Source organism: Perca fluviatilis, chromosome 5 (assembly GCF_010015445.1).
Source record: "Perca fluviatilis chromosome 5, GENO_Pfluv_1.0, whole genome shotgun sequence".
In the NCBI taxonomy this organism is placed as follows: domain Eukaryota; kingdom Metazoa; phylum Chordata; class Actinopteri; order Perciformes; family Percidae; genus Perca; species Perca fluviatilis.
This window is the reverse complement of record NC_053116.1, coordinates 30,680,329-30,707,871: the sequence shown is the minus strand read 5'-3', so window position 1 is coordinate 30,707,871 and position 27,543 is coordinate 30,680,329. Positions and strand designations below refer to the sequence as shown.

General features: G+C 40.0%; 1 protein-coding gene across 11 annotated transcripts; it reads right to left on the bottom strand.

Annotated features, from left to right (window-relative positions):
• Positions 1 to 1,091: 1,091 nt before the first annotated feature.
• LOC120559603 (ral GTPase-activating protein subunit beta-like) lies at positions 1,092 to 26,083 on the bottom strand. 11 transcript variants are annotated; one of them, XM_039801443.1, is made up of 32 exons: positions 25,938 to 26,083; positions 24,574 to 24,794; positions 21,600 to 21,802; positions 21,213 to 21,379; positions 20,931 to 21,117; positions 20,482 to 20,613; positions 19,803 to 19,981; positions 19,046 to 19,114; positions 18,363 to 18,514; positions 17,054 to 17,282; positions 15,372 to 15,573; positions 15,095 to 15,262; positions 14,846 to 14,960; positions 14,508 to 14,655; positions 14,328 to 14,392; positions 14,078 to 14,222; positions 12,469 to 12,605; positions 10,831 to 11,013; positions 10,427 to 10,575; positions 9,013 to 9,200; positions 8,626 to 8,729; positions 8,299 to 8,454; positions 8,073 to 8,138; positions 7,372 to 7,581; positions 6,721 to 6,879; positions 6,376 to 6,544; positions 6,152 to 6,274; positions 5,900 to 6,036; positions 5,675 to 5,783; positions 5,366 to 5,444; positions 4,201 to 4,349; positions 1,092 to 3,439 (listed from the first exon to the last, which is right to left on the bottom strand). In XM_039801443.1, exons 2-32 carry the CDS (start codon positions 24,748 to 24,750, stop codon positions 3,246 to 3,248), a joined length of 4,650 nt encoding a protein of 1,549 aa, XP_039657377.1. In that variant the 5' UTR covers positions 24,751 to 24,794; positions 25,938 to 26,083; the 3' UTR covers positions 1,092 to 3,245. The 11 variants fall into 11 exon arrangements, with proteins under 11 accessions (XP_039657377.1, XP_039657378.1, XP_039657379.1 ...); XM_039801444.1 differs by lacking the exon at positions 25,938 to 26,083 and having other exon boundaries at positions 8,299 to 8,451; positions 24,574 to 24,750; XM_039801445.1 differs by lacking the exon at positions 25,938 to 26,083 and having other exon boundaries at positions 12,475 to 12,605; positions 24,574 to 24,750.
• Between the last annotated feature and the right edge of the window lie 1,460 nt (positions 26,084 to 27,543).

Here is a 27,543-nt window from a genome sequence, read left to right as displayed (position 1 = left end):
CGTTAAGTGGGTAGCTATATATTTCCAAAAGATTAAAATGGCAGCTAATATTTAGAATGTTTATACAGCATTTCAAATGTTAGCATCCCTCCCTAGTTAAAAAAATATATACGGTATGCTAGCAACTTAGCTAGCTAGACAGACATGACTTTCATGTTTTATGAAAAATGTACCTAGACTTTTATTTTAAAGTAAGGATTTAATTAAGAGTGACGACCTTTAACGCTATTAAATATTTAAAAATTTTAAATAATGTTGAGTAAGTCAGGTAAATATTTCGCCTGTCGTTACCTGTCACAATAGTATCCCACCTGTAGCTAGCGTTAGCTAGTAATTTTAAGAGGAAGGCGCCCTCTGGCGGATAGAGGTACAACGAGCACAGGTAATCTGATTAACTCTTTTCAAAACGGGTAGCACGCTGCGGGACAAAGTCAGGTCTAGAAACCACTTTAATTTGTAATGTGTTAAAGCACTACTTGCCTCGTACCTCGACTCCGTCCATATAGAACGCGGGCTCATTAAGAGTCTCGTGCCCAATATGCTGCTGGAGTCCCAGGAAATCCGAAAATTATTGTCGTCTGGATCCTTGTTGGTGTATAAAGAAGGAAGGCAAAAAGCTTGATTTATTAACCTTACATGATACAAGACTTGCCGTTATGGTAGACAGAGTAAAAATTATATTTTCGGTTACAGCACGTTAATATTTCATTACAGCTTCAGGGCATAGAGGAACGCCTGCTGGTACCTACAGTATGTCTCGACCATAGACTGTATGAAGTCTGGAACCGGGGCTGTTGGCTGTTTTATCAAGATTATCTCCGGCTTGTTTCACTGCACTCATACACCAGACCACTGTTCTGCCACAGGCCACATTCATTGTTTGTGTTAAAAATATTTATAACAGAAGAACTGAAATGTCTGCATTTTATTCAGGTGTAATTTTTGTTCTAACTCACTAAAGGCAATTGAGATCTAAATCTAGAGGCTAAGGGAAACAAAGTCTATCAATTAAATATTAAAAAGTAAAAGTGAAATTGTATTCCTCATAGGCATCCGGTTTACAAAAAGTCAAATATTAGGAATGGGAAAAATTAAAATGTCAATAATAGTTTTAATTGATGCATGTTACATTCAATACCCATGATGCTCCCACACATAATTGCATTCATAACTTTTTCTCACCATCTCAGATGTGGAATGCAACAGACAACTTGTAAATGCCTTACACTATCATATATTTACATATTATCCTCTGCTTCTGTACATGGCAAATCTTTAAATATGATCAAACATCAGAGGAGTAACATAGGATACAATGTATGACTGATTGTATGTAGTTTCTCTGAAGCATATTTAATGTACTTTTTTCCTTCCAAATAAAGGCATGTGCATAAAGCACCGTCATAAAAAGTGAGTCACACAGTTAGACATGATAGGTTAAAAACTCCATGACGCCTCTTCTTCATTCATATTTCACAAGATAAAACTTCCTTCAGCAGGGTTTTCTTTCAAAATGCACAAAAGTACAAAAGGACATGTAAGGTAACCAAAGGGAATAGAAAATAAACATAAAATGTGCTCAGTGCATTAAGACTTTCCAATACAACAAAGAAACTAGAGGTGTTTGCCCTGTTCAATCTCTGTGATAAATAAATTCACATTGTTACAGGCAGACAGTGAGAGGGCTTGAATCTAAAAACCAAAGTACAGTGTGAGTAAACAGAAGTGAGAAAATAAAGTGAAGCAAAAAAAAAAAAAATTACTAAAACGTGTGAAGGCAAAGCTGCACATTTGTCATCCAAACCGAATATATCTCACAAGTTAAAGATTTTCTTTCTGGGTTTAAAATAAAAAAATATTATAGCTCAGACCAGCCAAAATGCAAGCTGTATATAATGCTGTTAGCTACATTGAGTGTTTTGGCCTTTGAATACATCACCATAGATTTGTTTGGAGGAGCAAGACATTTCAACTGTGCTATAGTTCGGTTTGGTATTGGCAGATACTTCAAACCTAAAAATGTCTTTGTGATCATTTCATATTAGCCCTGCAAACATCAAATGCAAACTCTGGGAGCTCTCCAACTACCCTCATCAGTAAACTTAAACCAAGCATTAGGAGTAAACTAGTTCTAGGGTTATGTCTTGACCGGGAATATTTATCATTCTTTAAATTTTTAGGAGTCACTATTGACTCCTTGTAGTGTAAATGATTTGACTGGCTGAACAAGCATACATGTGGCCACGTACGTGTACACACGTGCGCGCACACACACACACACACACACACATGCGCGTACGTACGCAAACAGTGCAGTGGCTGTGTTGAGATAGGATGACTTTCAGACTGGCACAGAGACAGTGCATGTGTCAAAAATGACATCCACATACAGTAATACAACACAGGAGTCCCAAAAAAATCACCTGGAAAATAAAAAATATATAAACAGCAATATCTGTGTGCTCAGTCAGCTGCTGTGATGGCCGAATGTGTGTTCGCACGAGGAAGACTTTAGTAGGTGTCTGCACTGAGATGACAATTAGTTGTAAAATTAGATCATGGGTTAATGTCGTCAATCATTTCTTTGTTCTGTTGAAGCCACTTGCCTTGAAGCAGCGGTGATGTAATTTTTTTTTTTTTTTTTAACGCTTACATGTTTATCTCCTTGGCAAAAATCCAGCTCTGAATCATTAAATTCAATTATATCACAGGATTTAAAGGACAAACTTTTTACAATTTGAGAAAGGCCAACAGTGTAACTATTGTATTGCAGTTAATGACAAGCAGAAACTCTTTTGCCACAAAGCATGAACCTAAATGAGGAGACACAGTCACTGTTGAACTATAGCCATTCAAACCTTCAATGAGTGGCTGCCACATAGAAATGCAGCATTTTCCACCTTGGCATGGTTTTTGACACTTTGCTCTCAGAGTCAAAGGCAGACAGTGTTGATATATGTATTCATATAAATAACAAAACAGTACGGTATAAATATAAAGATTCTGTGTGTGTGTGTGTGTGTGTGTGTGTGTGTGTGTGTGTGTGTGTGTGTGTGTGTGTGTGTGTGTGTGTGTGTGTGTGTGTGTGTGTGTGTGTGTGTGTGTGTGTGCGTGTGTGCGTGTGTGTGTGTACGCAAAGTTGTAAATGGTGTAGGAGTATAGGACAAGAGCATGTATGTGTGTTGTCGTGTGCGCTTGGGAATCAGTGTTAGGACAGGGCGGGGGGGGGACGGGGACTGGGGGGGTTAAAGGTGAAGCTTTCCCTCCCCCACCTCATGGAACAGCGAGGTGTAAAACTCAGGCTCCAGTTGCTTGTTGCGGTAACGCTGAACAATCTCAGTTATTTTCTGCTTCCGCCTCACGTGAGGCGGGTTGTACAAGTCACTTTCCAGACGCTTCCGTCGGCACACGTTGATGACCGTTTGGCGCACAAGAAACCCTGGGAGGGGGAAATAAACACAGGCCAGAGTAGTTAAATAGGAGAGTTTGGAGACAGTGTACAAAGGAATTTCATGAAATGGATGAATCTTATAACAACTAATGAACTTTAAAAATGAGATAAAACTTAGTGAAGATAAAAAATGAGGGCAGGAATGACATTCCAATTATTTACTTATTATTATTTACTGCTTTGAGTAAAGTTAAAAAAAAAAAAAAAAAAAACATTTACTCTTGTACATTTAGGTTTTTGTAAAGCCAAAGCAATCATTAAACATAGCTTCCAACTTTGCCATCTGTTGGCCAAGAGTGGCATTACATAGATACATGCTTAAAAGTATTTATTTTATGGTATTGCTAAACATTTCCACTTGCTTTTTCTCTTAATTGAACTGACCGTAGCTTGTGTAGCCTATGTGCATGCTGATACAAGTTCATCTTGAGAATACTACTACTACTACTACTACTACTACTACTACTACTACTACTAATAATAATAATAATAACGTATGCATTAAAAAACAATATTAACAGATTAAATGGAGTTTGTTTTCCATGCATTTGAAACTCAAATGCCAACCATGAAATATATATGTGTGCATATTATTATATTAGTAAACTCATCAATTATCCTGATAGATTCCCTGTGGAAAAGCTATTATGCACTAAGACTTGTTGCCTCTTTTCTTTCTGATGAGGAAAAAAAAGGATATGGGAATGATAGGGAGGAATAAACAAAGAGAGAGCCATATGAGCCATTACCTAGTGCTCTGCGGCTGACCACCATGCCGTCCACCAGGGGATTCACCATGCCAAATTTACCCACAGCTCCATGCAGCCGGATCCTGAAGAGTCCCGTCTTGAGAGGGTGTATGAAGATCAGAGGAACGTCCTTTTCTAGTAACCCTGACCTGCAGCAGGAACAGTTACACATATATTTATTATTATTACACTGTTTTAATGCACACATTGAAGGATCTGACAAGGATTACATACATCACACACTGGGATTGTATTTTATATTATTTCATGTGACAAATTGATTGATTGATTGGAAAAACAATGGATGATGATGTAGGGGATTTACAACAAACTAGAACAATACACTACTATAAACATTTTTTGCAAAACACCTTTCAAAACACAATGAAAGCACCACATTTATGGATAACGTCCTGATTTATACTTTAGTGCCAGTAACAAGTACCTTCACAGATCAGTGTAAATGCCAATAGATTTTCACGCCACATAAAACGAAGTATGTAGGCAGAGACAATGAGTCCAGGCCTGACTGGAATTCTTCTCTGGTGCTATTTTCAGCATTTTAATTGCACAAAATAGCTTCTTTGTTTGCTTTGAAAATAAGAATATGTTAATTTAGCAATCTTCACAAATGCCAACCACCCCGTTATCTTTCAAGGAAAAATTTGTTAGGTCACTAATTAAACTGTTGTCATGTTGTATCATATCTCACACCTCCGGACAACACCCTCTCAAAAGTGCCATTGTTAATTTGGTTAAATACAAGCCATTTTAAATCTGTTTGACACTTGTGATCCGTGGCCTCAGGAAATGTCAATCTATTACAGTCCTTACATTGAAGCTGCAGAGTAGCATGTTATCTCAACCTTAAAAAGGGTGGCCAAAACAACTTGCATATGAATCAGGTTTCACAAAAACGGAATTTTCCTTTAAGCCACTTCTCACTTGTAACCGTCGTCACAGCTCTGCCACAGTTCCTTTTCGCTGCCTGCTTTTGCACACACTGCATGTTGTACTTCCTGTTTTGCACTGTTTGTTATCCTGCATGTGAGAGCACATGCTGTTTTGCAGAATTTTTATTTTTTCTTTAATTTTTGCACCTAATTTTCAACCATGTGTTCTCCATACTGGCAGCAAAGTGTTTTGAGTGTAAACTTGTGAATACCTGCAGGAAGTGCTGTTGCTCATGCTAGCTTCCAAGCCCGTGCTGGTTTCCGCCAAGAGATCAGACAATGGGAAGTTCTCTGAAAACACAAACACAATGACATGCATGTACCTCAATCCACTGGTCACATACTTTTTACAGCCAGCTTTTAAGACTACAGAGGCTGCACACTTCTTCCTAAAAGATTTTGTGTGGAGTAACTTACTGACTGAACAAGAGAACTTGCTAGAAAAAGAAATAGAATAGAATCTATGGAGAGAGATAACATATTTTTCTATAGTCTCAAATGACATGACATGATGTGCCTACCGATATCATCAAAGCGCTCCACCCAGACCACAAACACCTTTGTCTCAGGACCCAGCGGTGGGAAAGACTTTCCAGTCGATGATCTCTTCGTCTTTACCAAAGGACTCAGCTGCAGAAATAACACAAAACACGGCGAGTTTAAGCAAACGCTACATAAAACATTTAGAAATCCTAATCAGTGCTGTCTGCATACAGTTCAAATACACCAACATAAGCCAAGTGTACCTTTTTGGCAGACTCCAGGTTGTCAGAATGGTTGGGGAACAGCTCCAGTGTGAGATTGGGTTGTTTGTGTAAACCAGGCATGACGTCTGTGCTAGTGTCGGCCTCCACTGTGGAGTCACTGTGCACTGATGACTCCTCTGGGAAACAACAAAGAACAAATGGCAACTCTGTCACCCCTGAATCCCTGACTGGGTTTTCATCATATACAATATCTATCAACTCATACATGTATTTAATGTAGTGATAACTGACCAGAATTTTCTGTTAAAGATGGAACAACAAAGGCAATCTCTGTTAGAGCATCGGCGTAGTATAAAACTCTCTTCTCCCCGTTGAACACTGAACCTCCTGTGTCCTCAGGAGTAGCTGCGTCCTCTACAGTGAAAAATAACATGTAGATAAATAACAGATGCATATGATCTGCATTCGTCCGAAATCATCCTCAGATCAAATGCAATAGTTAGCTCGTAGCTTACCTGTTTGTTGTTTATCATTGCTGTCGGAGCAGGAGTTGAGGGACCAGCTGGTATCCAGGTGTCCCGTCCACCCTGGGTGGCGTCCCACTTCCACAGGCCAGCCCAAGGACAGCAGGAACTCCAAGAAGTGAGGCTGGACACTCGATGATGACTCCACATTCCTCAGGATCTAATCACCCCAAGCACAAGAACACATCCATTCTTATTCAAAGATTTTTCTACACCTATTAAGGTCAACATCTGTATGTTAAATTCAAGCCATTTTATTCCATTTAAAATATAAGCCAAACGTGTCAATCATTAAACGGTATACTGTTTCACAGAATCTGTTGCGAGTTCCCTTACCTCGGGGCTGCTTTTCTGTCCAGCCCTCACATAGAAAATAAAGACTGTGTCAAATGGTCGGCAGGGAAGCAGGTCCAGGTAGCTCATGTCATCAAAAAACCCTGGCAAGGATGACTCGAGAGCAATCAGATGAGGAGGTAGACGGCTGTTGTTGGGCTCCTATCAATAATAAACCAATATACATACATTCTATATTAACTACATTAATAACAATACCATACATGTACTCTGTATCTCATTAATACTTTATGCATTACAGTATAATTATCAATATAACTTTTTCGCATCATTCGTTCCACAGACCTTAACGTAAAATATGTAATAAAAGGGGTATCTCAATGAAAACACAGACTTTTTGATGATGTCGTTAAGTTGCTTGGACGCTTAGAGGTGGATGCATTATTTGGCTCTAGGCGCCCACACAATGATTAAATTCACTCAAACGTTAGCATACAACCTCTTTGGACGAATATACATTTTGAAAACGGGCTACAAAATGTTATACATAATACATATTATACCTTAATCACAATGCAAAAGTACCAATTAAAGTTAGGTATAAGTAGGTCAAGGACTAGAAAATGATTTTCGCAACTTTAATCCAAAGAGACTTTCTCATCGGTCACGATCAGACAAATTATCTTTACCAACCTTGAGCGCCTCCAGAGACAGAAAGCCAAAGTGGGAGAGGAAGAGGCGTGCTGTCTGGAACTCCTGCGCGGGTGGAGGGGGTTTGCAGTCGGTCTGTGGGTCAGGGTAAAGCTTGGACTTCCAGATTTCCTCACTGTGCCGCTCCAAGGCATTCTCATACTCTATCTGCTTGGTCATCAGAATACGAAGCTTGTCATGCTGAAGTTCCAGCTGAAAAGAAGAAGGCAATAGGGCAATTTTAAGAGGCTCGGCTAATGAGTGGCACTCGATTGCATAAATCCAGCATTAACCCACAACGACCACGTCCCACAGTCCAAATACTGAGATGTCACCTTCCGAAGTTGATGTGAAAAGAGTCCGTAGTGTGCACCAGTGCTTTAAAACATTTAATTGGAGAAACCATTTTATTAGCAAAACCTTTACAATGTAATCCAATACAACAGCTCTTCAATAAATTCAGTCTTTTTAAAGCTTATAATGTTCACTTTCTTAACATTGTGTCGGAGAGGTGTTGATTCTGCTCAGCAGGCATTTTTCAGATTGTGGTTATGGATTCAAAGCTACATATTATTTGAAGGGTATTGCATTGGATTGAGAAACCGCACATCATCTAAGATCCTCTTGTTTTCCACCAAACCAGATGATTTAATCCTTTTTTCCAAGAGACACCCAAGTGGAATTTCATCTATCCAACAACTCACGTAGGGGTAATTACTCATCGGTGCATTTGTAGCTCTCGTATCATCCTGCCAGCCCATACAACACACCTGAATTTGTACAATAACAAATATGAGTAAATTAATTTATTGCATGGCTATATTTTAGCCACGACAACAAACCATCTTGTTTCGGCTTGTGTCCAAAGTGGAATCATTTAATTTGTAATTAGTCATAATGTGGTAGGGTTCAACAGGATGTCAATCTCACCTCTTTACTGACAATGTCATCCAAGTCAGGAATACTGACATCAGCTTTGACAAGAGGTATCTTATCCACCTCTTCAGGGAAGGGCCTCTGCTTGACGTTGTACTTGATACCCACACCATTGTTGGGTGTTGGACGGCCCTCGGGAACAAACACCTGCTGTAGAGGGAGAGAAGTAGACAGATACAGAGCATAGTTGTGTTATCAACTAAACAGATCGGGAGATTATACAAAAGCAAGACTCTAGCACGTAATTTTAACAACATTTCTGAAGTGGTACTGGTTTGGCATGGTTGTCTTTCATGATGCAGTAAACTAGTGTGATCTCACCCTCTGATTGGCCCAAGCTCCTCTGGGCTGGTGGAAAAGCTGCATGGTCCAGGCATGTCTGCCAGCCGTCCCTCGGATCAAAACTGTCACTGATGGACTAGGGTCTGTGAGGACAGAGATGCTCTCATTTATGGAGAAAGAAGATGGCCTCTAAATCCTTTTTTTTGTAAAGTAAGTAAAGTTTATTTCTAGAACACATTTAAACACAGTTTAAGCTGACCAAAATGCTGTACAAACAAGAACTAAGGTGCTGTATTAACCCTTGTTTAGAGAGCAATTCTCAACAAAGTAAACGGAAGTACATAATCCTTGTGTTGTCCTTCGGGTCACTGGGACCCGAAGGACAACACAAGGGTTAAGTCAAAGGACGGATGATGAGCTACTGACTCTGCTCATTGCCGAGAGGTTGCTCCAGCATGGCGAGGATGACCGAGTTGTCCAGGACAAAGTAGCGGAAGTTGCTGGCTCCTGTGGCACTGAGTCTGGCAAACCGAATCAGGGTGTCTTCGTTCAGCAGGCTGCAGGTGGAGGCAGGCCCGCTGGGGGAAGGGAAGGCCCCCAACACCTGCATGATACTGGGGAACACCACAGCAAACAAGCTCAATAGGGACAAGGCCGTTTTACTGCCTAATAGTTGTATGAGTGCTGTGTGGAGGTTCAGCAGAAAATCTGGGAAAACTGGTTCACTGCATCAGCAGAAAAAATAAAATAATAATTACATAACAAAACGACTAAGATATAAATTTCAACCAAATTACAAAATTCCTTCTGGAGTCAAAAATAATGTAAATGTGATATTCAAATGTATGGCTAAAAACATTTTATTGTTGATTTTATTAATAAACTTTGTTGTAACTTTTTCTTTTTTGTGAAAATATCCATAAATACCCGTGTCTGGAAGTGGCGTCTCTCTGGTAACAGTCAACAGACAGACTGACAGAGTATTGTTTGAGTAATATAGCATTAAAGAAAAGGACCACACTATCCTGCATCAAAATTGACTGAACACGACACTTGCAGTTCAGATTTTAAGCTTGCAATGATTGTACTAGGTTTTCTTTTGTCATTTTGTGGGGTACCAGTTAGCCAATGCCCTGAAAAAAGTTACATTTAATTTCATAGTGTTTATTGTGTGACTTGCTATCTGGGTCACGGCAAGCAGTTCTAATTGCTACAGCTGATTAGCCAACTGACGTATTGTCAGTTTGCAGGCTATTTCAAGTCAAGTAGAACTTTATTTGTCCCCAAAGGGGCAATTGGTTTTGCAGCAGTGACCACACAGGAGCAATATAAATACAACAATAAATAGCAAACATGTAAGAACAAAAAACAAAACAAATGTAAACGTAACTCCAATTAAAAAAAATTGTCAGCATGCAAAGCAACATTAGCTGTACAAATGTGCTTTTCTACAATGGATATTTGTTTGCTAGCTTGTCAACAACCATTGTGCAAATCAAGATAAGTGTCTATGCTTTTAGATAAGGAGACGTCACAGCTAAAAAGCTAGTGTTTGCTGCAGTTCCCGGTTCATAGCTCTTCTGTGTCGTTGACATACACTCCTGTCTGGCTGTCACAAGGACACAGATGATGGAATGGTGATGGTTACGGTTTTAAATAAATGTATTGCAAAATGTTTTGAGTGAAGAACAAGATAAACAAAAGAGCACTTTGAAAAAAATATATACGCTTTGCCTGTAGTACGTACAGATTGTTATGTTGAAAGTGTTACATCGTATATTAACTGTATCACCAAACTGTAGTTTCAGGTCCATACTGAAGAAACTTTGAGGAATCTCACCAGGACAAAGTCGCCTCAGCAGCGTCCTTAACCCTCATCGAAGCTGGGTTGTGCTCCTTCTCCCCTTTATGTCGGACTTCCTGTTCCTGTCGGGACTTGCTGCCAGAGATTCCCAGCTCCACAATCTCCAACACCTCTACCAAACAATCCTAATCCAAAAAGAAAAAGGGGAAGGAGGTGGAATCTCAGAGCACATTTCTCTTTTTTACATAAATGAGTTTAAGACTTACACACAACTACCAACAAAATGTTCCTGTAAAATTCAGAGTACATGTTGTATCTAAGAGAAATGGCAAAGTTATGCAATTTTCTTGGTAGAAGTTGAATTTTACCAAACAAAATCCTATCCCTCTCTAACCAAATAAAATATCTGAGGGAAATCTTAGTTCAGTCTTTAAACGTACCTTCTCATCCAGCATGTCAGGGTGTTCTGTGAGCCACACACAGAGAAACTGGAAGGCAGCTACAATCATGGAGTGGAGGTCTCGGGACTGAAGAGGAGCAGGACGGCTACACTGGTACACGATGTACCCACATATAGAGCTGACAGCACGTTTACGGTCTGAAGAGTCCACTCCCACCTTTACCTGGTTAAGACATGTACAAAAAAATACAGTAAAATGTATTATATGAGCTAGATTACAAAAAAATGTCATGCACTTGTGAACATTTTCTGTAGGCTTGGGTGCGTAAGTGATTGGTTGTTTTACTCAATTAAAAACACTTGATTATTTGCAGTTTTAAATAAAAAGTTTTAAAAGTTACAGAACTAGCATTTATGTAGTTTAAATAATCTTGATGAAACCTCTATGTTAACTTTGTCTCTTCTTTCTCTGCTCCTCAGCACTCTCACTCACAGTGTCAGATATTTACATTGTATAGCCAATTACTGTCTATTTAACTAATGGGACTTTATTTAGAAACTGAAACGTCTCATAGCAGGCGCACCAGTTAACTTCTCAAATAGAGGTTTTTCTGCAAACCTTGCTCAAAACAGCTGTGGTTTTATAAAGTGATAGAGTTGTTGTTGTTGAAGAGCAATGCAATGGCTTCTGCTGGTTGAGATATGGGTAAAAGACATACAACAGTCTCACCATGGCCTGGCCAGCTGGTAACGATTGTAGATTGTTACACTGAGGCCCAGATGTACGTACATTTGCGAATGTAGCGTTATCAGCGCCATGTCCAACCCGCAGAAAGCGCACGCTGTGATACTTCAGCTTACGTCGTATTTACCAAACCTATAGTTCATCGGGTAATCAGCGCCTTTCTCCGCCCACTATAGCGTAAATTGCGCTGTAGCAAAGTGTTAAGTACTTGTGCTATGATATGGCTGAGTGCAAACTGCAAAATCCCCACTGCTGATGCTATGACTGTTTGAAATGATCCTGATGCCAATATTTGTAATGTAGCGAGGAGTTTAACAACTGCTGGAATGGAATGTGAACGCCGAGTCGGAGATTCAATGTCATCTTTCATTTCTTCCAGTAACTGTAATATTGCATGGCTGCTTAATCTGTAACACTTAATGATTTCGTGTTCACTCAACTGAAAAAGTGTGATCCTTGTGGCAAAAATCTTTTCAGCTTGTCTCCTTGACTTATGTCTTCGTCTTGCTCGGATTACTGCAGCCATTTCACCAGAAGGCATATGCGAGGAAACCCGCTTGCGGCTGGTTTACACCTGCTTTTAAGAGGTGGAGAATTTTCAACGCAAAATATCGGCGCGCTGTCACGGGCGATTTTTGTACATACCACGGAATACCTAATTAAGCGCACTTTACGCTTCTCCTCCCATTTCTTTATGGGAAACTCCCACTTTCCCCATGACCCTCCCCTGAATGCATATGCATGACACGGAAAAGCGCAATTTGCCATTTTCAGTTCCCGCGTCAGGCAGTCTGCGCTTTTACCTCAGTGCGGCCTGTTTGTACATACCTCGCCGTGCTTTTACGCACACGTTGCGAAACAAATACGCCTGAAGTGGGCACCAAAGTGTTAGTACATCTGGCCCTGAGTCTCTGTAATGTTTGGACATTGTACCTTTACCTTGGCAAGCCCAGCCAGCAGCTCCAAGGCAGCCAGTGAAATGCTCATGTCTTGCCTCCACTGGGAGTTGAGTCTCTGAGTGACCAGGTGAATGCTGCGCACCAGCAGGCCTGCCGCCGTATCTGGAAGAGCTAGACCATATAACACCCCAAAATACCAAACACCGCAAAGAACAGAGCAAAGCATGATTCAGGCAAAACAGCTAAGGTATGCAGGACAGCAGGATAAAATGTCCTGGATGCAGAGTTATTAATTATGTCTTGGTATTAAAAACATGCATTAGAATTGAGTTTGAAATCAGTACAGCACACAATGTTTAGAGAAATTCAGAAATATAGAGAGTAAATAAATTGCTGAGGAAAAGGGCTGAGCGATATAGTTTGGACTTAGAAAGAAAATAAAATTGTAGGTATGATGTTATCAAACTGGACTAAACTAATTACAAGGACAATGTGATAAAAATCCAGAGTTAAAAATAATTCGTATTTGTGATAATTACATAAATCACAAATACACTCTTATTATCTCATGGGTTTTCTGTGAAATAATAATGAAATGCATTGAATTCGTAACATTAAAGGATGAAAATCTCAGAATAAGTGGAGCTGCTTCATGTGGAGCTGTCACTTATAAAAGAGGGTATCAAAGACAGCACCATACATCAGTTTAAGATAACCGTTTGGTAGCGGTTAAACGGCTCAGTAGTGAATGACATAATAACGTACTGAGGGATCCTGGGTTTTTAGCTGAGGTAGACCACAGTATATGAAGAATGGATGTGGATTTCGAAGTAACTGATACATATTCTTTCTGTTCCTTTAAACATTTAAGCAACTTTAAAGAAAAGAAGCTCCAAAGTGTTAGATTTGAGAATGGAATTTGGTGTGGTGGTAGAATGGGTTACCAACCCCTGCCACCACAAAGCAGTCAAACTAGGGTAGCGTATGTAACAACTGTCTCCAGACCTCTGCCTACTCTGAAGTCTTGTGTTTCCTGTCCAGTACAGAGCCTCACAACACAATGTAACCGTCCTGTCCCACAGGAACCCGCCCTCCCATTTCCTGCTGGACAAAGTCACCGATAAGCAGCCCAGTGTTCAGTGAAAGTAGATATAAACTTGTGGGCAAAATTAAATGAGAGCGGCTATTGTTTATTAATAAAAATTGCCTCTAACATCACAATGCCCAAGACATTAATTTAGTCAAACTCAAGCTCAGCCCAACTAAAGAAAAGACTTCTTTGAAATGATTTTGATTAGGCAACCAATCAATCAGAGAAAAATTATGCAATCAGCAGGCACTTCATACATAACAGTGCCAAACTGTTGTTCAACAGCACAGCATCACAGCAAATAACTTTGGTATCACCTACAAAGACATTTTACCCAACGCTTCTTAACTCTGAATACCACTTTAACCACGTTAGCTATAAAAGAACAAATGTGTTAAATTCAATTAGTTTTGCATTGATCAGAAAGAAGGTACTGATCACATGAAATAATGTTCCAGCATGTTATGCACAATTCGGCCAAAGCTGGCACCATTGTGTTATTTCAGCGAGCACAAGTATATATTAGTTTATATGGAGAAGCTGTGTGTCTTACCGTAATCTCGAAGCAGGGCCTGGGCAGGACGCTCAGAGTCTGGGCTGGTGGCCTCTGTGCTTCCCCCGCTGGTGAAACTAATGCCACTGTTAGTACGGCTGTGACTCTGACTTCTCACAGTCATGTGGCTCCCATCTACACTCCCCTACAACCACAGAAACACAGCAATATTGATATCCAGTGCATCACGCTGCTTCTAGCATTATAAAATGTTAATCGTTCATCAGTAGATAACAGCAGTGAGTCTTACTGTTTCAGTCTGTGCACCTATGGACTCCAACAATGCTGAGTCTTGAACAATATTTAGCATTGCACCTGAGAGAGCAGGGGTGTTCAATAATTAAACAATACATAGAATAATAGACTTTAACACAGTCCAAAAATGGTTTAACTAATTAGATAAATAAGATTTGAAGAAGCCAGTAGATACCCAGGATGAGCTGCGTGTTGGTGGTGTCAGTCTCAGTCTGAAGTGCTCCTATGAGGACATTGACGAGACGTAGCCTCAGGGACAGGAAAGACACAGGCTGGTCATGAGGCCACCCATCCTCCTCGTTGAACTTTCCTTCCAACAGAACCTAAAGCACAACATCAACATGGTAAAGAACCCAGCGTACTTGTATGGTGGCTTTATGTTATGGAACTGTACTACTGAAATGTTTCAACAAGGATTTAACATAAGCTGCAATGACAATACATGATTCAATTCACACTGCAAACCCAGTGGTAGATTAAAAAATAAAAACATGCAGATACCAAAGGTGTTACCTCTGATTTGATGTTGCCAAAATGATGCGGCAATGACAGCATGGCAAGCAGGATGTTTATAGAGGCTCTCCTCAGGTCGGTAGGATTAACATACATCTTGAATTTGGACAGTTCCCTGTTAGAGAAAAACACATCTCATGGACTTCAAGAAATATTCTTAAAACCTCTAAAGATAAATCTCCCTACAATCATATGATCTGAGAATACAAGCTGCTAATTACATGGTAACCAATCCCAAACCAGTCTAACCTGTCTGGTACAATAGTCTCCAGGGCAGCTATGAAGTAGGGCACCACCACATTGATTCCCTTTAGGTCAGTACAGAAGAGAGATGAAGAATTGAGAATGATAGAAGCCAGAACTGGTCTGCAGATAAAATCAGAGATCTGGAGACCCTGAATCAGGACCATGTAGAACCTACCAGGAAGAGAAAGAGGCGAACTTAATAGTTTTGTGGTTCAAAAAAAGTAAAATTCAATGCTAGTTTCATAAAAAAAAAAAAAACTACAACACTTGATTAAGTTACCTGGACAGGTAAACAGGCAGAATGTCTTCTCCAGTTTTCTTGCTACAGTAGATGCGGCAGAGAGTCCCGCAGGCCTCAGCTCGCCCTGCCTCGTAACTCTCTGGGAACTCATTGGCGTCAAACATGGGGTTGGACACCATGGAGTCAGTGGACATTTGGGATCCCTTCCTCCTCAGCTCCAGACCTACTTGAGTGGCTATCGCTGTAGAGAGTGCAAAGAGACAGAGAATGAAAGGACCCTGAGTTGTAATGTGGTCAGTAGTATACATGCATGTATGAATAACAAGCAGACATAAAAATGTAGCTACTATATGCACACTACAATAAAAAGGAAACATTAAAACATTTGAAAAAAAGCACCATAAAGCAGACATTTAATCGCTATCACAACAAGAGACTCAATGACTGCAAACACACGCTCACATCATTTAAAAGCACAAAGGGAACTCTGACACAAAGAGTTTGCCATAGAAGTCCTGCCTATCACTGGCACAAAGTATGACCAAGTGTAGTGTGCTAGTAATAAAATGTTTCAGCTGCAAGATCACAAGGCACACTCCCTGTGTCAGCTCCCTCGCTGTTGCAATTATATGACTGTCAATCAAGGTAGAGAACATTCACTTCATGCACTGAGGCACCAAACCAGACAAATCAAAACTCAAGTGAACTGACAATACAAAAGGGAAATGATAAAATAAAAAAAAAACATAAAAGCTGAACTGGGGGTCTGAAACTAAATAATAAAGGATTAGTGTGACCCAAGGGAAAAGAATAATGAGAACTTAAAACAGGGTTGCGTTGTCACAAACTGGCAACGTTATGGTTGAGACAAGTGGTCAGTTGGTGAAACCCATTCCATCACCTTTGGAGAAACGCTGAGAGAACGCTGGTGAACTTTTATATATGACAAGCAGTGGGAGCAAAAAACAATGGCGATAATGGCGATGATCATGAGGAACTTAACTAAAAAGCAGGAAGACTTGTCAAGAAACGCAAATTAAGTGAAGAAAAAAAAAGCTGCTGTTCCTACTTACAAGATTTATAAGAAAGGAGAATTTGGATAAAAGAGGCTGCAAGATAACAGAAATAGTGGAGAGACACAAAATCAAAGCAGATCCAATATTTTGGGATCAATTCATATCAGGCATGAATTGTGTGTGTGTTTTTTTTGTTCTCCTCAATACATGACTTTTGACCCATAACAACTCTAACATTAATAAGACATGGTAGACACGTGCACCCACTACACCCAAAAGAGAAAAATAAATGGAGAGCCAATGACGAGCCAAATTTATTAAGTATTTTATGTGCCATCATTGACTCCTCTAGCGATGATTTTATCAATAAAATGGCTGTATGAAGTCCTTAACATATGATTATAGTCTATATGCAGTTTTAGCTAGGTTTATATAGTTGGTAGATGTAAATGGATTAGAATCAGATGGAAATCTCATACCAGGCCACTTCTAACCAAGCCCTCCACACACAGAAAGGCACAAAGAAGTTTCAGAGAAAAAGGTGAAAAAAACGAAAAGGATATCCCAACGACATACAGTAAAAAAAAAAAACGGACACCAAAAAAAAAAAAACTCCACAAAAACACATACTTATGAACAGCAACGAAACACCCACCTGCCCATGCATAAAAAGGAAACGCTATTAACCATCGCCCCACTTCTTACCGGTCATGCTGGGGTCTCGGCTGAGGCCGCTGTGGAGCTTACAATGGACCAGTGCAGCGTCGAACAGCCACTGGCCGAACAGATTGAGGATGCTGTTGACCTTTGGCCGCGCTGGGGCCGGCAAGGGCCGACTCTCCCAACTGCTCTGGTTGGGGCTGGAAAGCAGGGTCGGGGAGGATGAATTTTGCTGCTGCTGCTGGGATGCTTTGGTTGGTTGACTACCACTGCTCTGCAGGGTGGGGAGGGATATAGGAAGATATCTGATTAGGCTGTCGACAACATGACTAGTGTAACTAATAATAATAATAATAATAATAATAATAATAATTATTATTTATTTGATATAGCACCTTTTACAGATACAGAGTCACAAAGTGCTTCACACAATAAACATGTTAAAATACAGTAGGATCCAACAAATACAATACCAATGAAGGTAAAAGATTAAAATACTAAAAACCCCAAAATTACAAACACGAGACAAAAGCGAGTTGAAACAAGTGTGTCTTCAGCTGCTTTTTAAAAGCGTCAACCGAGACTGCAGAACGTAAGTTAACAGGAAGGGCGCTCCGCGGAGTCGGAGCTACCACTTCAAAGGAACGGTCACCTTTAGTTTTCAAACGAGTGCGTGGGGCCACCAGTAGTCCCTGGTTAGAAGACCTGAGGGACCTGTTAGTAGTGTACGGATGGAAGCAGGTCAGACATATAAACAGGTGCCTGACCATGCAATGCTTTATATGTAAGAACAAGAACTTTAACATTGGATCCTGAACTCGATCGGAAGCCAATGTAACAAGGATAAAACAGGAGTGATGTGCGACATCCTGCTGGACCTGGTCAACAGCCTTGCAGCAGAGTTGTGGACCAGTTGTAGACAGTCCTGGGACGACTTGCTGAGACAGGTGCTGAGTTGCAGTAATCAAGCCGGGATGATACAAAACCATGAATGATCATCTAAAGTCCAGATTGCGAAACAACGGCTTTAAGTAACTAACAGATCCCATGCAGCAAAGATTAGGTAAAAAGAAGATTTTTTTGAGATTTCTTCAATTAAAAAGGATAAAACAGATGGCAGGAAAGGTGATCCACACACTGATTTGGACAAGTGTATTGTATTCTTCGGAAAAAGTCTCAGCTAGTGTAGCTTTACAGAGGCACGGAAAATGTGTCACAAAACTAGCAACCCTGCTCGGTTTATAGATCAACATCAAACAATCTTATAGGATAACAAAATTAAAAGAATACAGACCTCAACTTTTTCCAACTCTGCACTTGCTATTTTTTATGTTAACGTAGCACTTGAACTTACAGTTGAACTCTTGCTTGTGGTTTTGGTGACCACTGTATGCCGTTGCTTGCGGCTGTGAGGGGGGGTGGTGTTGGTGATGGAGGGGGGCGGAGACATGCTCATTCTGTTGACTGGGGTGGGCGGGGCACTGTCAGCTCTGGGACGTGATATACCTGTCGACAGGAAGGGAAAATGAGCTGGGGACGAAAGTTAGTGTTTTTCCCCCCCATAGCAGGGAGTAAAAAGATTCTTGATTCTTGATTAGCAAACAAGAAATAAATCTTCATCCCTCCACTTTTCCAGTGGACAGAACTTGTTTTGGTTAAATGTAATCATTTGAAGCCATTTTCCAGTTTCTAATGTTATATATATGAGAGAGAGAGAGAGAGAGAGAGAGAGAGAGAGAGAGAGAGAGAGAGACAAGAAAATGAAATGGCTTCAGAGTCTGTGACTTGATCATAATCATCCGTAGACATGCAAGACAATGGTTAGAGACGAATCAGCAATAGTTATCTATCCATCTTGATTTACTTTGGTACCCGCAAGAGACCCCTTGTTGAAGATCTTGTAGGTTAATCTGAATGCCTGGAACAATCATTTTTTCTACGGCAAGACTAAGCCCAGTTGTTAATATCATCACCACCAATAAATAGACTCCATCATATGCCCATCTCATTTTATGATGCATCAGCTAATGTCTGTACCATGAGAGAGCCGCACTTGACAAACAGAGAACACCCTCTCCCGTACATCTCTCTTTTCAACAGAGACACCTACAGTGTAAAGAGAAAAATCACACTGACATGTTTGTATTCAAATGTTTCAACAAAGATTACTGACTGACATCCTCATCTTGATTTTACTCAGGAGTACTGCCCAGAATAACAACTGGAAAGGAGTACAACTGTTACAAGAAATGAATGCTTGGAATCTTTGTTAAATAGTTTAAATGACCTTTCTTAGCATATTACAATTTTCACTACTAAATTACTAAGTTTCCTAATTACTATAATTCACACTTCTGCGTACCCTTTTATAAACAATATAGGTGTTTTCGATTTTTTTATGTATTTTTCCTACCCTCCTGCCACCCATTGGTATCCTTTGATTTCATTACAGTAGGAAAATGTACTTGCATCAACTTGAAAATTGCTTGAGATCACAATAAACACTATGCTTTCATTTTTTGTCAAAGTAACATCTCTTTTGCATGTACTGCTGGACAGGCTTTGAAAATCTGAAAAAAAAAATGTAACAAAAGCAAAAGCATGTCGAATGTAACAGGTTACCCTACTGGAGCAGGTAGCTGCCTAGGAGGTAGGAACAACATATTAAAAAAAATAAAAATAAATAAAAAAACAATAACATCATGCATTGCAAAATGAGCAGTAAAGTGAAAATGCTTTGGTGTACTTTTCACTAAAAGGCGCAAAACACTGAGCTTTTAATTTTCATTCTTACCTAAGAAGGCATCCACTAAGCAGCTGATGCCCCGCATGGCCCTGAAGAAGATTTGGGGTAGCTGTTTCAAACATGGATGCAGCACCACTTCATGAGGGATGGTGCTGGAGTTAAGAAACTGTTCCTGAAACTTTGGAGTGGTGCTCACTATCGCAGGGTTGCTCAGGTCCACTGGGTTGCTAATAGAAAAGAGAGAAACAAGCAGATTTATGGATTAAGCCAGGAGTCTTCAACGTTCTTTAAGCCAAGGATCCCTTAACTGAAGGAGAGACAGAGCAGAAGCCCCTACTACATATATTGTATTAAATGAAGTTACATATTAAACTGGGCCTACAATAACGTGTAGGGCGGCATAAAGCCTTTGAAAATGTATACCTTTTTTTTTTTTTTACTTTAAAAACAATAACAATAATACGGCGGCCACCCTGCAGTAATTCCGAGGACCCATCCTCTGAGCCCCTGTGATCTCTGGGTTAAGCAAAAAGCTTAGATTTGAGAGTACATAGAGAAGAGAAATAGTTGATGTAAGAGGGAGATATGAGATACTTCATCAGTTCCACTCCGTGCTACAGCTTCTCTGTCTTTTACAACACATGAAAAACCATCTGTGTCCATTAGTTAGTTTGATGTGGAACGATTTTTTTCAGGTTACAACCCAGGAAAATGAGGGTTTATGCACCTAAGCATGTGGAGAAAGCGGTACCACGTCTGTGCCACACAGTCATTGTCCATCTCTAATGGAATCAGGCTGGCATCTTCATCAGGAACTTTAAAAGGTGGGAAAGATGGTCCGTGGGTAAAGCGCAAGAGCCTGGATTGAAGAAGTGAGACAGGAATGTACAGATTATCACACACATCAGTAGAGAACACAGCGATTATTTTATTATTTTCCTGTTGTCATTATTACAACCATCAATATATTTCCCACTTCAGAAGCAACTACTCTTAGTTTAAAATTAGGTTTGCTTCTCCTCTCTGTAGACACAGGAGTTAAACAGGTTAGACAGGCCAAGTGACTAATTATCTTAACACTTATCAAACAACTCAACAAGAACCAAAATCACTCTCAGAGACAAACTGTATGAAACCTTTATCAGCACTAAATCAAAGTTGAGTTGCCTTTCTAACCTGGAGGTCAGGGCACAGGCTACTCTGCTCCACTGCTCTACAACAGGAGGGTGGTGTCTCCAGTTAGCCAGCATCTCCCTTGCCGTCTTCCAATATGGTGGCGTGGGAAAGCAGCGGGCACATGCCAGTAGCCACACCTCAAACAGCACTGCCATCAATTTTTCTGCAAGTTTCTCTGCCACCCCAACTGAAAGATGTTAGCGGATTTTTTATATTAGTAATCATCATTCGTGACTAAGTAAATACAGCAAGAAGTGTTCGTAGGACGGAGGCGGGGCATACCTCCGACTGTGGGCGCGGCAAGTAATGTGTCGTTGATGCGAAGCAGAAAGAGCAACAGCACCTCCCAGGTTTCCCTCACCATGGAAACAGACTCTCGTGCCAACTTCTGGACTGCAGTCAGAACCTGCTGGCAAAGCCTGATGTGGTTCAGACTGTGGTGGTCAGGCCTAGAGGGAAAGATGGAGTGTTTGAAATGAGGGGATAGACAGGAAATCAGAGAGAGCGAAGGAATCAGAGAGAAAGTGTGAGCAGCAGTCATTATAAGTGACATCAGTAGTCAGAGATATATGTAGGGTGACAAACAGCCACAAACATAGTGCAAAAACAAATGTATGTAACAACAGCTAATGGGAGATTAAGGCTCATCTGTGAACATTTCTGACATACCTTGGTACAAAGACGTTGTACAGATGTTTGAGGATGGTTTGGACGTACATATTGGGCTCCTTGACCACAGGCTGAGGCATCGAGTCCCTGGGCGACACCAGGGCCATCATCCAGTCTGTGTACACATCCACACACAGCTTGACAGTGTCCCCCTCAAGGGGGAGGGTGAGGCCATAACACAGCACCTCCATGGTCCACTTCACCTAGGAACCAAACCGTTTTAATCAATTTATGTGAATGTTTTTAAGTTATTAGTTTATTTTGTAGCATTTCACTATGTAGCATATTGCTGTCAAGGAGTCCTGTATCTCACTGCACATGCCACAGAGCCCATGAGCTGTCATGGTCTCTGTGGCATGTGCAGTGAGATACAGGACAAAACATATTGCCATGGTGCCATATTCTGCAAGTGCTGCCATTATTTTCATATAATACTGTTGCTTCGTGTCAGTCTGCACTATGTCATGATGGAGCATAAGCATTTAAGCACATCATGTTTACTGTCTCATATCACAGAAGGCCAAAGGTTTAGGGCAAGATGATGATGGCAATAACAATCCACCGTCTCTCCAACCCATATTTTATTTAGTTTCTTGCTAAATCAGAAATAGGCTGGGTATTCAAAAGACAAGTGATGCATGAAAACCAGATCATCATTCTCCAGTCAATGTTACATTTAAACATTGGTGTAAATGTATCAAAGACGACAGTTAAGACGGGGATGTCCCAATTAATTATGTTTTCTTGCTAATGATCCAAGTCAGTATCTGCCAAAAAACAAGTCCAATCAAAGATTTTATTTTTTTTCTACATATACTGCTATTTAGCCTAAAGTCAACCTTCATTAAAAGCCTGTATAACAGCCCTCCCTTGACAGTCAGTGCGGTAGGAAGGTTTATCTAAGCTTTATCCTCAGCATGAAGTGAAGTTCAAGCCCATGGCAGTACTTTAGATGTATGGTGCACCTGAGAAAAATTGCTGAAATATTTTAACCCCAACCCAGCTCCTCTCCACATCCCTTCCTGGCGCATGCTATCATATCATTAATTGAAACTGCTGGCTTGCTGTGAGCTGTGCGGTTCACTTGATCACAGCGGCGTATTAGTAGACGTTCCAGTGTTTTGTCATAGCCAATACCAATCTACCAATCTACCAATCCTAGGGAAGGACTCAGGACATCCCTATTAAACACACTAATGTTTTTTATCATTGAATATGAAAAGTGTGTGCTAAAGAGGCTTTAAAATATGAAAATACCCATTTAAAAAGTATTATTTGCATAATCCACACACAACACGTACAGAAAATAAACATACACACATAGGTACCAAAACACTTTCGATAACATGGTAGGTGCAGTAAAGGGAGGGGGAAGTGTCTGTTGTGTTTCAGGCCTAAACCTCCTGCAGAGAAAGTAGAAGCTATCTCTGTAGCACTCCATCAGTCATGCTTTATATGCTAGAGCAGCTACACCAAAGTAAAATACTCCTGAGTAAAAGACAAATGACAGCCAAACTGCGATTTGCCTGATGGCCTTTAAATGGACTTTGAGAACATGAGAAAAAAAAAAAGAAAGGACTCTGGTCTCATGAGACAAAAAAAATTTACTCTTTGGCTTTGATGTCAAGCATTACATCTGGGCAAAATCAGGGTCTACAAACTAATACTATCGAATACTATCATCCCCACAGTGAAACATGGCAGTGGTAGCATCATGCCATGATTTTAACGACAGGAATTGGGAAACTGGTAAGTATTAAGGGAACCCAAATACAGAGAGGTCCTTGAATAAATCATGCTCCACGGTGCATGCAAACTCGTGACACAAGGCACAAATCCAACAGAGCACTGGTCTTTGTACCAAAGTTGTCCAGCAGCCTAGCTAGATGCATGATAAACGGAAACGCAGAAAAGCTTGAGTGTGGCTCGAGCAAGGGAAAAACCGCCCAAATATAGGTGTGTAAACCTGATATGACATACTCAAGAGGAAGTGTATAGCTAATGATGATTGTGCTTCTACAAAGTACTGAAAGACAGAGTCTATACATATTTTTAAATTAGATTTTTTTTTGGTTTTTTATACATTTTCAAACATCATATTATTTCCATGTACTGTACTTTGCAATGGTTGGGTATAATGTTTGGTCTTCAAAAAAAAAAGTTTTATTTTTTTTTATAATACATTTTATCCAACTGAAACACACAATACAATATTTCAAAATAAGTGAGAGATGCAAATAGCACAGTGTAGTTACTTTTTTACCATACCTACATTGGTTGCCACAGTAATGACACAGATATCTGTATGTAAAATAGAGATGCCCCTCTGTATGCAGTGGGCAAGACCAAGCAGTCATTGTATTTTTGACTTCTACTGTATATTTAAATAGCCACTAGTTGGTGCAGGAACAGTTTACATATGGCACTTAAGACGACACAAGCAATGTAGGAAGCTGTTCTTTAAAGTTGATTACTGCTCAAATTGCAGCATGTCATATCAAACAATGATTGTGCAGAGCAAAAATTATTTCTTTATTCGCTGTGGTGACACTAAGCAGTGTGTCCACAAATAATATTTGCATCACATTCAAACAAGTGATTTTAGTCGATTAATCTCAATTGAAAAGATCCGATGCCTTGAGTTTTTACTAACCATGACCCTGTTGTATAGCCTACCTTTTTAATAAGTAGCATCACCACATGCATAAATATCTTGATATATATTTTTACTTGAATTTTTTTAACTTAACCAAGCACAGTGATAGCACCATCAGAGACCTTGTAACTGGTGTTGTCTAAACTATATCTTTTGATAGATCCTCTTTAAGTCATATAGGAATAAGTTTAGAGCTGACAGGCTCTCCAAAGCTTTGGTAATGGAACTGGTAGCTTGGCAGACTACCAAGGCATTAAAATTATATGTCAAACATTGTATAGTGCATACACGGACCTAAGGTGCAGCAGTGTTTCTCACCTCCTTGTCTGTCTTGAGGATGTTCTCTGTGGCGACAGGGCTTACAGCTGTGCCCAAAGGCTTGACCACAGCATTTGCCACCTCCGTGCCCACGCTAGTGGGATAGGTGTGCAGAACACTGAGGTGGCCCTGGTCACTCTGCACCACCAACTGCAGCGAGCGCCAATCAGAATACATGCTGCTGATGTCTACTGCACTCTACTCACACCTCCTGCCTCCACCTGCAGACACACAAATCCAGAAGTTAACTTCATATGGCAAGTTAGGAAAACTATGAGTAGGCTATTTATCTAACATGTAGCACCAATAGAGGCGTGGCTCTATTGTGAGAATACTTCTCCAAAGCTGTCAACATGTAACCTGTGCTGACAGAGAAACATACACACCTCTTACAGTGCGATAATCCTTTTGATAATCGTCTTGATCTTGACTGCTTGATGGACTAGCAAAGGTTCATCAAGCAGTATAACTTTAACTTGAATTACCTTTATCCTTATCTTACTTAGCTAGCTAATGTGTTTTGGTGAAGGTAAAATGCAGGATTAAAACGTATTAACGTTACGTTAAATACATTTGCAACAACATATAGAACGAAATTATTAAATATATTAAAACCATTGTCGTTTGGTACACTGCATGCATAACGAAATAAAGAGCGTAACGTTATGACAAAACAACATAAAGAGTCTAAAGTAATGTCCATTGGTGTAGCTAGTTAACGTTAGCTGTAACGCTAGTTTGACAATAAACAGGACCCATCCACAGCCCAGGTTGTTTACCACTATGTTCGTGCTAACGTTATGTTCTGTCATTCCATAACAAAAAGTATCAAGGCTGGCATTAAATAACATAAATTAAATACTGTCTGTCTTTAATGCCCTGTAAGCTTAAACTAAGTCAAGGACCATCTCGGTCGGTAACAACCATGGATATATAGCTAATAATAAGGTAACAACCCGAGGAATCACAACCAGGAAACGGTTCTGAAAATGATTAGCTTGCTAACGTTAGCTAGCTAGCATTGACATCAAAACATCTTCCTCATCTTGCTGATGACATAAGCTGAAGTTAGATGCTGGTTGGCTTCTGTGTTACATGACTGTCACTCTGGATAAGACAAATGCTGTAGTTAAGAAATACCGGCGGTTCTATGCGCTAACTTATCAATTAGTTATCTCCAACTAGCTACGTTGTAGTTGAACCGACGTTGCTAGCTAGCTTAGCTAGCTAATTTTAGGTGCGCTAGCCCGTTCGTTGACATTAGCTGAGCTGGCTGTCATTTTGCTAGCTACACAACTTTGCAAAGACGCTAACGTTTGCTCGCTACCAAGCTAAGTAAAGTTAACCATGTTGTTTCCATTTACCTGAACGAACTGGAAATGTTGTCATAACAGAGCTCTGAAACTCGTAGTTGTTTGTGCTATGTAATCTGGACTAGACCATAACAGCGCCCATCTTCGCAATGTCAAGGCTTGAATATTGCAGCTTGATGAGCTAACGGTAAAAACAGGATACGTAGATTGTCGCCCCCTAGCTAATTTACTGTGCTGGTACAGCAACTGCATCAGATCTGATGCTGCCTTCAGGTGCTCCTGGTGAACTCCCGTCCACTCGAAATCTTCCTTGGCGCCCATTCAGGTGATCCTGGTCAAATATTGTAACAAACAGTATTTGTCTAACTGCTAACGTTAATTGTTTAGTTTTACAATGCAATGGAATTATGATGGTGGTCAGGATCTCTGATAAAGGTCCCTTAAAGGTCCCTAGAAGTAACAGGATTTTCTAAATAAAATACAAAAATAAATGAGATTAATTTAGAATAATTTCCGAAAAGGTTTCACCATAGAATGGCAAAATGTCTCAAGCATGTAGCCAAACAAAGACAAGATCTAAGATGTAATCAAGGTTAAACAGTTTTGTTATATTTTAATTAGGGTACACTTTTGTGTTGCAGTCTCATATAGGCCTACAGTGATATTAGGGTACCCTGATCCAGTTGGAAATTAATTAGGAGCTGGGAGTAGCTCCTAAACTGGTTTTGAATGGACACCTGCAGGATAAAGTCACCAACCCCACCTAAACATTCATGATACTTCTATTTGATCTAGTATTTAGACCTATGGGTTTAAATGATTGATATTGAAATTCTGCATTTAATATCTTTAATTCAGAAAAGACCACCGATGTTTATTAAAATGATAACTCACACCAGCTGACCAGTTGAAGATGCTTTCATTCACCTGCAGGGGGAAGCCTTGATACACAAATGTTTCCTATTGTATCACTCAGTAGCCAAACTGTCAGTGTAGTCAGGCCATGTCAGCCTGCTCTTTTATGTGAGAAAATATAAATGAGACTTGATTACTGTATTTCACAGTATGTGCCATCCTACTACATCATACAGATTGTATTCCGTAAACTATTCATACCTTTTACCAAACTAGGCAAAACTTAAAGGTGAGCCAAAAATGCTGTTTTCCCAGGATTTGGAAGAAATTATAAAGGCAAACACTATAGAGTTTTTCATAGAAACTAGTGGTGTTGTGAATATTATTTTTCTGGATGAAAGTAGTGATTAGTAGTAGTGATTTAAAGGGGGGCTTTGTGGATTTAGTATTGCATTTGCATCATTTCAAATCAGTAGAGGCCAAGATATCCTGAATTGGATTCCCTAGTATGGGTCAGACTCCCAAAATTCAGATCTCATTAGAGGTCTTTCATTAGACCTGCCTGATGATCATTTCAAAGCTCCTGCAGAGCCACAAAGACATTATACAACTTTTTTCACTGGCACTCGTCATGACTTCTGTGGAGAAACTACAATTAGAATAAACAAAATTATTAAAAGACTTTATTGCAAGCGCATGTTAAATTTCAATAGTGGTTAACAAACATTAAACAATACATTTGCTCTGAGAGGATAACAGTAAAAGATCAGCTGTAAATCTGTCAGGAGCCTTTCAGTAGGGG